The sequence below is a fragment of the Theobroma cacao genome, chromosome 9 (genome assembly GCF_000208745.1).
Source record: "Theobroma cacao cultivar B97-61/B2 chromosome 9, Criollo_cocoa_genome_V2, whole genome shotgun sequence".
NCBI classification, from domain to species: domain Eukaryota; kingdom Viridiplantae; phylum Streptophyta; class Magnoliopsida; order Malvales; family Malvaceae; genus Theobroma; species Theobroma cacao.
In genome coordinates, this window is record NC_030858.1 from 37,634,824 (window position 1) to 37,645,238 (window position 10,415).

The following is a 10,415-nucleotide window of genomic DNA, read 5'->3' on the forward strand; positions in this document are numbered from 1 at the left end:
AGCATAGAATCGGCCATAGTCACAATCTTGCAAACAGACGAGCGTTAGTAGGCTTGAACGCCTCAAGAATATGCCAATCACTTAAAAAAGCGTAGTTAAATCTCAATTGTAAATCATGCTTTTAACTTAAAAAAGAAGACAAATAGATTTGGAGTTTTTGATCCTGATTAACTACTAGTTGCATATTATAATCCAATATATTAACTTGACATGCAAGCCCGAAACCTTCCAAGAAATCCGATGACTTGTGGCAGAGAGGATGACCTTTTGCTGTTGGAGTTTGCAATATGAAAGAGAAAGAGAAATAGAAATATTTGGATATTATTGATATGTCACTCTATCCATGGGGACCTTTGGGCAGGCACAATATTCAGATTTTGGAGTGATGACCATCATCAAGTTGAAGCAAAAACCCCTACTGTAAGTGAGAAAAAGAACCAAGAAAAATAAAAAATAAATTACTTTCCTGGTTGATCGTAGCAACGAATATACATATATGCATAGTTTGTATTTTTTAAAATGGAATTATTAACACTGAGAGCTCTATCTCCTTATCCGATTTTAAAATGATAATATTTCATCAACTCTCAGTTTCATTATGTTTATCATTTATTAATTTTTTTAATCAAACAAACTTAATTTTAATCATTATTTTTTAAAATTTTAACACAAATAAATAGAATGATACAAGGAGGGTATTAATTTGATTAGAGGAATTTTCTTTTCTTGGAATGGATTAGAGAGGAAATCTATGGTTTAGAGTATTCCTTACCTCTAATCATCGCAAGTGTCTTAAGTTTTACAAACAAATTGATTAGGAAAATTGAAATTAGTGATACTTTTGTAGACTGCTTAAAGAAATTAAAATACAATTATTTATTTATAAATTAAAATTCAATTTACAAAAATAAAATTATTTGTAATAATTTAGATTTAATAATAAATTCCGATCAACTGATGGAAAAAACTTCAACACCCTTCCTCGAACCAACACAAATCTTCCTCTTATAACTCAACAAACAAAAAAAAAGCAATTAATGTAAGTTTCGTATCATAAAAATTTAAAAGAAAGATTGTTCCAAACAAAAAAAAAAAAGAAATTTAAGAGAAAGAATCCTTTTAAAGTATAACTTGAAATTTGTAAAAATGTACCAGCTCAATAAGTCATTTTGGTAAAAAAAAAAAAAGCCAAAACCAATAATTGAAAAAGATAAGAATTCACCTAGCATTTTAAAAAATCAAATTAGAAAATTAAAAAAAAAACTATAAAAAAGTGCGAGCTCATCCTTTAAGTTTGGGTTAATTCGACCTTTCATTTCATACAACTAACAGTACAAATTAAGAACAAAATAAATCTTATTCACAAAAGTTAAAACGAAAACTATCTCCATCAACTTGAAACAAACTACAAGAATAATTTTCACCTTCATCAACTTATCATTCAATCAATTTTAAAAAACAACAGAAAAATCAAACATAAACAAAACATTTAAATTAAATTGTATATACGTAAAATACGGTAAATACTAAACCTCTCCACCTTCATTTAAATGAAATCGTATAAAAGTTATCGCCCCCTGTGCATTTTATAATTATACCCTCTTTTTTAGGATTTACAATAATAATATGTTACAACACATGAAAACCCAACAATTTCATTATATCCATTATAATATGAATATATATGAACATTCATCCACACACATATATATAAAGTAAATTTATGTTTTACAAATATATAAAAAATTGAAATTTTTTTACATTATGAAAATGCATATTATAATCACTTGAAAACTTAATCTCTTTTTTGTTTGAGTTTTCCAATTATGAAGAGAATAATAAGTATAAATAGCTATGATTAAATAAAAAAAATGCTTCCCTAACTACCATTCACAATGTATTTACAAAAGTTCAATATAATAGAAGAACAAATACAATTCCTAAAAACCCAAAATTTGCAAGCTCTACTACTTGGAGAATCCTTACCTTGAGAGGTGAAAGAACATCTCCTTTGGTGAATTGGAATTGAAGTAGTGATTTCCCCATTAGCCCTGTTTATTTGCAAAATGAACAGCAGAATAAATTATAAGAAACCCAAAGTTATTAATCTGATGAGAAATGTATTCTATAATATTTCAATGTAATGAAAAAAACAAATATAACACCCATCACTCAACCTCCAAACCCCTTGTACAAAAGTTCGACCCCATTCTTCAACCAAAATTTGATGCAAAGTTGACATTGCCCACCTACCTGCATTGCAAAATTCTGCCCACCAAACTGATTCAGAACCAAAGCAATTGGAATGCAAATTCAAAATATGTAAGAATTAAAGAAAAAATAAAAAAAGGCAGAAAGTTAAAGAAATAAACCTTGAGTCTCGATGATAGGAAGATGAACAAAAATAAGCTCACAAAACAGCTCAAGGATCTTCAGTGCAGCCATCATATTCTCTTCCCTTATTATATGTTCCACCTTAAATGTAGATCCAAGCATAGCATATTCCTAACTATCAATTACCCTTTTAGTAAATATTAATTATCTTCTAAAAAAGACAAAATTCAAATGATCAAAAACTTATACGCACTTCATCAAGTAATATTTAATAATCAGAAAAAAGCAGGGATATACCAAAATTCGAACAGTAGCTTCTAGACCAGTCTCAAGAAGCTTGGCAATGTCGTCGCGCATTGGCTTTATTTGGATGTCTCCCCTATTTCTCAACAACTTCATCTGCAGAATTGTTAAATTGAGTACAGTTTTATTGCATATTTTCTACTCAAAATTAATCAATCTTTAACATCAATTAAACTAAATCTTCAAAATTCGATCAACTAATAATCACATAAACAAATAATTTTACTACTAAATTAAAATTCAAGTTCAATAATTAAATGAAAAATTACCCTTTAGCGGCTTTAAAGCTCTTGCTGAAGAAAGAATCGAGCATGCACATGATGAAAATGAAGAGATTATAAAGGATTTATTGCGCAACTTATCCTGCAAAATCCATCAACATCAACAAAGGGAATTATTGGGCTTATCATTTCTTATCCTTTATAATTTAGCAGTATATTGAGCGATTAAGAATACAAACTTTGTTAAAACCATGTCCAGCGTCAATTACAAAAGTTGAATAGAGAAGAAAGGATGAGTCAGTGATCTGCATAATAAAAATAGAAAATAAATGATCAATGTTATTGATCTGATTACTTGTACTATCACAATAATAGCAAGGCACATTCCTTCGATAAGCTTTTAGACAGAATGAGGCAATACAGAGTGGAATACACTAAATTAAAGAAAAAAGAGTAAATTAGAGATAAAGATGACAATGTCTTTACTTGGCATAAATAATTCCAAGACCGACATCAATAAACTCACAAAAACAGGTCAAGGATCTCTTGTGCAGCCATCATATTCTCTTCCCTTAGTATATGCTCCACCTGAAATGTAAATCCAAACATTGCCTCTTCATAACTATCAGCTACTTTTTCAGTAAATATGAATTATCTTCTAAAAAAGGTAAAATTCATACGATCAAAAACCTATACGCACTTCATTAAGTAATATTAATAAACAGAAAAAAGTAAAGATATACCTAAATTCGAGCAGTAGCTTCTTGACCAGTCCCAAGAACCTTGGCAATGTCGCAGCACGTTTGCTTTATCTGAATCTCTCTCCTATTTCTCAACAGCTTTATCTGCGGAATTGTTAAATTAAGTAAAGTTTTGTTGCATATTTTCCACCCAAAATTAATCAATCTTTAACATCAATTAAGCTAAATCTCCAAAATTCAATCAACTAATAGATCATTGCAAATAATTGTATTATAAGATCATTGCATGCCCGAATAGACAAATAATTGCCCACCAAGAACTTTAAAACTAAACAAACCAAGAAATAAATCAGTAAATAACATCTACTAAGACATGAGCCGAGCTGGTGATAAAAGATGAGAATAGTTTACATTTTGCAGTTATTAAATCATGAAGATTTCTACACGTAATTGTCAAAATGCTTAAAAGGCCAGCTTATAATAGTAGTTAGTATACAGTTATAAATTCTCTTTAGCATACAATATGGAGGTCAAAATACAAGTTAATGCAAGTAGTAGCATGCGAATCAGAGAACTTAATCAAGAATTATAATTAAGTATTGATCCAGCAAAATATTGCCATGTTCTACAAGAATGTTGCCTTAAAGGGATATATTTCACATGTACTCTGCGCATGCCATTATGATGCCTTTTTCTGACAACTGTTGACCTAAAAGACAAACCCATGCTTTATAACTGCATCAAAAAAAAAAAATCCATGAAACAGATTAAGGATAAATTAGCAAGTATATATCAAAAAAGCAATCACACAACAAAATAGAAGCTTTAATCTTCCAATAAAACTAAAAGGGAGCTATCTGTTGGTACATGAAGAATTTCTATGACATGTCCAAACAAACATTGTCAAAATACAACAAATCACCGACCTAGTTATTCGGGCCCCGCCAGTTACGAAAGCTACCACTAGTTTTGGCCCTTGGCCGTTTTTAGATAAATAAAGATCAAGCTTGCAAACGAAATTTAAGCTTCTGTCCTGTTTGTACACGGAAATTAAAGTTTAATTTCCCATGTCTTGTTTTCCACATAACATATTTGCACAAATTATTCAGTAAGGATTTAAAATACAAAAATAAGGACAAGAAACAGAGGAGTTTCCCTCTTTTCCTTCTACTTCTTGTACTTAATCCTTATCCTTCTTCAAACGACTTCAAACACAGCATCTACAATGATAAATTATCATGCTCACACCATACCAACTAAGAGTTCTGAAACTAAAAACTATAGAAACAACTACAACATAAAGACATAGAAAGTCTCAAGGACAGCAGGATTTCCAAACTTCAAAATCTAAAAGGATCCTGATCATATTAAAGCCTTAAAAGTAAAATCAAGACATTAAAAAGGTATTAAATACCAATAGGGATCCGCCTTTGAACTCCACGAAGAAAAAGTTCAATTACCAAATCCCTCAGAACAAAATAAGCATTGATGAACTCGGCAGGAGATTCTCTTTTATCATAAGGTGACTTATTCTCTGATGAGGATATGGTGCTTGAACGAACTGATCTTTCCGAAAACGAGGAGGAAAACAGGGAAGATCTGGAGGACGACAGGGGGGATTTTTGAGAAAAGATAGTTGATGGGTTTCCTGCGTTAGAAATATCGGACAAGAAATACGACGAACTTGTCAAACGATGGAGCAGAGCAATTATTGTTAGAATGCTGGGGAGATCAATATCTTACAGATTGCTGTGTGACCAAATCGTCTTATTGTGGAATCCTAAAGGCAAATATTCAGTAGTTGATTTAGATGATGATTGTTTTTTGGTGAAATTCTCGGAGGAAAGGGACTATTTGAGGGCTCTTTTAGATGGTCCTTGGGTGATACAAGGTAGCTACTTGCTTGTTCAACCATGGGCACCGAATTATGTAAAGGGTACAAATGATCTGACTGCAGTGGCATCTTGGGTTAGATTCCCAGGGATGCCGCTCCATTTATACCACAAATCAGTGCTAAGAAGATTGACGGCCCTCTTAGGTCGTCTGTTGAAAATTGATTATAACACATGCTCAGAAAAGAGAGGAAAATTTGCAAGAATTGTAGTGGAGTTGGATTTAACAAAGCCACTAGTACCGCTAGTTTACGTGAAAGGAAGAAGGCAGAAGGTTGAATATGAGGGTGCTTAGAATTTGTTATACATGTGGAATGGATGGACATGTCAAAGAATAATGCCACCATAAAGAAGCTACTCGATTAGCTAACACAAATGAAAAAGGACAAACAAATGAACAGCAGCATGAGGCTTCACCGTATGGCCCTTGGATGTTGGTTAGTAGGAAAAAGCCAAGAGGTTATGATGGGAGGAACAAAATGGCATCAATGGCAAACAACCATGTCAAGGATGACTCTAGATTTACAATACTGCAGCATGAGCCCAATGACGAATCAACTACGTAGGTGGATACCCAAGAAATTGATATGATTCTTGGAAAGGACAGAACAGGGCATACTGCAATGAATGAAATTATTACCAGTAGGAAAGCGGACATGGAGGTTCATAAAAAAACTATGACAGGCACTGTGATGGAACAGCCCAATGAGGTATCATTTGAGGAAAAAAGCGTTTATGAGAGTGTAGTGGAGGATTGGAAAACTCAAATAGTTTCAAATGAAGTTAGTGGCGAACAGAAACGAGTAGACCGTGAGGTCCATGAGGGGGTACTTGACCCTGTTAAAACATTCAGTTGTTGTACTAAGCGAGAGAGGTATAGACAGTAGCACTACTACTAGGTCGGTAAAACCACTAACTGGAGAAGAAAGTGCAGTTGAGAGAGTCAGAGGCATAAAGATAGCGAAGAAGGAAGAAAAGCCACTTGATAAGATGGGTAGTGTTCACCCACAGATAATTTCACTCAAAAAGAAAGCAAGAGCAAAGGGAGTAATAACCTCAACTTCTACGAATATGCTAAGTAAACTAGTGACAGATGAGGCCTTTGGGTCAACGAGGGGAGACTTGGCTGTTCAAACTATGATGAATGGAAAGATGGGAGAGGGCAATAATGAGAGTTCTTTGAACTCTTAACTCATCAGTTATTTTTTATTAGTTTATTATGAGCCTAAAAGTTTTTATGTGGAATTGTCAAGGTGTAGGAAATAATGATTTTGTTGCAGTAATGAAAGATTGGATTGCACGATAAAGATTTTCAATCTTAGTGCTAGTGGAACCTCGAGTGAATGGAGGAATGGCTGGTAGAATAATCAGTCGTCTACGATTTGCCATATCTCATAGAGTGGAAGCAATTGGTTTTGTTGGAGGGATTTGGATTCTTTGGTAGGATGATATTCAAGTTTCAGTGATTTGCAATCATTGGCAGTGTGTTCATATGTCAATTGAGTATCCTGCGAGATCCACTTGGATTTTGTCAGCAATATATGGTAGTCCCAACAAAGCAGTCAGACGTGATTTATGGGAGGAATTATCTATTTTTGCTAGGGGAATTGAAACACCATGGATGCTAATAGGCAATTTTAATGCTTTTTTCGTTGAGCATGAGAAGGCAAGAGGTTCTTTGACAGGAAGCCGACCCTGTACCCAATTTTAAAAATTTATAGCTAATTTTGAATTATTGGATTTGGGTTATAAGGGACCAAAATTCACTTGGCAAAGAGGGTTGGTGGCAGAAAGGATTGATAGGGCCATCTGTAATGTCGGATGGAGGCTTCTATTTCAGGAGGTGGTAGTTCATCATTTACCTAGGGTGTAATCTGATCATCGACCTCTTATTGTAGTGTTAGATGAACATTATGATTGTCAATCATCACCTGTCGGTCACTTTTAGTCTGCATGGTTGACTCCTGAGGGCTTTGGGAGTTTTGTTCAGCAGGCATGGGACAATTCGGATAATCTAGTTGCAGATATAGCAAACTTTACCAATAGGGCTTGCCAACGGAATAGGAGAGTCTTTGGGAATATTTTTCACAAAAAAAGGAATTTATTGAGGCATTTAGGTGGTGTTGAAAAAGCATTGGAACATCGTCAATCTCCACATCTTTGAGAGTTGGAGAATAATCTGAGAATTGAATATATAAAAGTCACTAAATAGGAGGAGGCTTTTTGGATGCAGAAAGCGAAAACTGATTGGATTAAGTTTGGGGATGCAAATACCAAGTATTTTCATGTTCGGGTGGCTCGACGAAAAAATAAACTAAAGATAGTGAGGCTAAAAGATGAGCATGGGAATTGGTGTGAGGATCAGTCGACACTTCAATCACAAGCAGTTGCATTTTTTCAGAAGCTGTATTCGAAAGATATTGGGCCACTGCCATCCCATCCTATCAAAGGTGCATTTCCTACACTTTGTGATGAGGACTATTTAAGGCTAGTAAGACCAGTAGAAAGTACAGAGGTGTATGATGCATTATTTGAAATGAAGCCTCTGAAAGCTCTCGGGTTAGATGGACTACGTGCGTTATTTTTTCAATCTCAATGGGCAACAGTTGGCCAGAGTCTAGTCCAGTATGTATCACATGTTATGGAGGGTAGGGATATTGGTGATAATATATGCAGCTCACTTATTGTTTTAATCCCCAAAATATCTACCCCATAAACTATTTCTCATTTTCGCCCCATCAGTTTACTTCCTGTTGCATTTAAAGTGCTAATGAAAGTTATTACTAATAGACTTAAATCAGTGATTAATTTTTTAGTGGCAGAACCACAAGCAAGCTTTATACCAGGAAGACAAATTGTGGATAACAACATGCACGAATATGGACTTGATATGGGAAATAAAAGGCTTTTCGCAGAACGAATGGGAGGTACAACTAGTGCACATCTACCGTGAGGGTAACATGGTGGCGGATTTCATGGCCAATTATGGTTTTGATTCAGTAAATTCTTATGTTCTTTTTGAGTACCCTCCTCCTGGAGCGAGAAAATTTTTAATGTATAATATGTTGGGAGTGTGTATTCCACGAATAATCTCAGTTTAATAAAAGAACTAGCTTTCTCAAAAAAAAAATTTAAAAATATTCAGATGCTTGTAAGGTTCGAATATCTCATTCAATAATCATGGTTGGGTTCAGGTATCTCAAAATTAGAGATTACTTTACTCATTGACATCTCTATTCCTTGAGCATAGTAGCCCATTGAACCACTAGTCTGTTTGGTAATCGAAAAATAATTTATGAAATTTTTTTCGTGTTAAATATTTTACAAAAAAGATTAATATTTATGTTATTTTGATAAACTATTGAAAACATTTTTTATTATTTGGATTAAAATGCATTCTTTAAAAATATTATATAATCCTTTTCCTTCACTCTGATTTTTTTATAAAATTTTTTCTAACAAAATTTTAATCAACTATATTTTTAATACAATAGACATTCAAAAAAAAGATTTTAAATATATATAAATATCTATAACAAAAAAAATTAAATCAAATCAAATAGTCTGACAAGCCAGGTACAAGATGCATATTTTAATTTAAACTCTTGTATTGAAGCATACATTTAAATAAGATTTTTTCAACCCCGCTAAATATTTATCTCTTTCGTAATAACTTAAAAAGGTTCGGTACAGCTGGCACTATATCATCCGTTCAATAGTTAACCGGGCGATCGGGCGGACAAGGATTTCTCCTATTTAAAATCTGTATATCTATCTATATCTATAAAAGGGGACAGAGATCGGCTAGGGATTTCTGTTCATCAATTCAGGAATTGAGGGTTTGAAACAATGTCAGATTTTCCATGCTTTCAGATTGCACAGCCTCTAAGTCTAGAGCATTTGAATGAGCCTTTAGAGGTTATTGATTATGATTCAGTTTTTGACGATGATTTTTATTCTCAGCTCGCTCAGATTGAGCCGGTTCCTGAGAAACCCATCCAATGCAATCCGGCATCCATGGGGCCTTTACTAGTCGAGAAATTACCGAGCGATGCGTGGGACAAGTGGTGCAAGGACGGTGTTGTGTGCTTCGCTATGGGAGGAAACGACATACTGAAGGTCTACTTCGCGGATCCAAGGGGTGCCTCGGTCTACCACGTTACTGATTTCGATTTCGTGAAATTCCACGTCCCGCGATTTGATAACAAGGTCGGTTGCACCCTGTCGGGGTCCAAGCTCTACATGATCGGCGGCCGCCCTCGTTATCGTGATGGTTTCACCGACGTCTACTTTTGCGATGTGGCAACTCAGCCGCAGCTGCCCGATGGAGGTTATGAATGGAAGCCTGGTCCTGCTCTGAATAGTTACAAGCCTCAGCCTTTCGTTTTCTCTCTTGCGGGTAACATCTACGTGCTTTCCACAGGCGTTGAAGGCCGTAAATCTTCTTCCCCTTTCGAGGTCCTGAAATCTAATAGCAGCAGCTGGGAAGTGCTCCCTCCTCCTCCGTCTGCTTTATGGAGTCAAAAATACTGCATAGTCAGGTCCTCTATCATTGATGGTAAGAAGATCGTTGTGCGTGGCATGGATTATATCTTTTATATTTATGATGCCGCGGACAATCAATGGACCACAATGCAATATACCCATGGTCATCTCCTTAATTGGACCGGTGACTACTGCCTCCATGTACAGGACAATGGTTTCTTGGTAACCGGACCAGGCCATCCTTTTGTTATTAATTTTGGGTCTCAATCTTTTGAAACCTTTCCAGTAGATGCTCCAAATTCTGAAGAGTATTCTAAGGCACATGATTTAGATAAAGATTTTCAAACCTGTCAATGGAATTTATTCCATTTAAAGGACAAAAAGTTCTTTTTCGTTGTCTTATGCGCTGATTATATAAATTATAAATCTTATGCCCGGCTTGGCACTTTTGATATGGATGATGACTTTGGATCTGACGT

At 34.6% G+C, this 10,415-nt stretch overlaps 1 protein-coding gene and 1 long non-coding RNA gene across 8 annotated transcripts; one reads left to right on the forward strand and one right to left on the reverse strand.

Moving 5' to 3' along the window:
- LOC18590920 lies at positions 986-5,046 on the reverse strand. Of its 7 annotated transcripts, none has more exons than XR_001929172.1 (11): positions 4,974-5,046; positions 4,220-4,294; positions 3,602-3,703; positions 3,385-3,446; positions 3,098-3,163; positions 2,907-3,000; positions 2,632-2,733; positions 2,373-2,509; positions 2,178-2,268; positions 1,987-2,051; positions 986-1,004 (listed from the first exon to the last, which is right to left on the reverse strand). It is a non-coding gene; the product is annotated as an uncharacterized LOC18590920 (long non-coding RNA). The 7 variants fall into 7 exon arrangements; XR_001929171.1 differs by having other exon boundaries at positions 993-1,011; XR_001929170.1 differs by lacking the exon at positions 986-1,004 and adding an exon at positions 1,265-1,405.
- LOC108663308 lies at positions 6,108-8,167 on the forward strand. The gene is made up of 5 exons (XM_018126948.1): positions 6,108-6,278; positions 6,935-7,117; positions 7,205-7,297; positions 7,400-7,519; positions 7,664-8,167. The coding sequence occupies exons 1-5, from the start codon at positions 6,108-6,110 to the stop codon at positions 8,165-8,167; spliced, it is 1,071 nt and encodes a 356-aa protein (XP_017982437.1).

Bases quoted from the DNA above. Each gene is read 5' to 3' on its own strand.
- LOC108663308 (XM_018126948.1), top strand. From the start codon at position 6,108: ATGGAGGTTCATAAAAAAACTATGACAGGCACTGTGATGGAACAGCCC. The intron at 7,118-7,204 runs GCAAGAGGTTCT...TTGGGTTATAAG, and splicing joins TTTTCGTTGAGCATGAGAAG to GGACCAAAATTCACTTGGCA. The intron at 7,298-7,399 runs GTAGTTCATCAT...GGTCACTTTTAG, and splicing joins GGCTTCTATTTCAGGAGGTG to TCTGCATGGTTGACTCCTGA.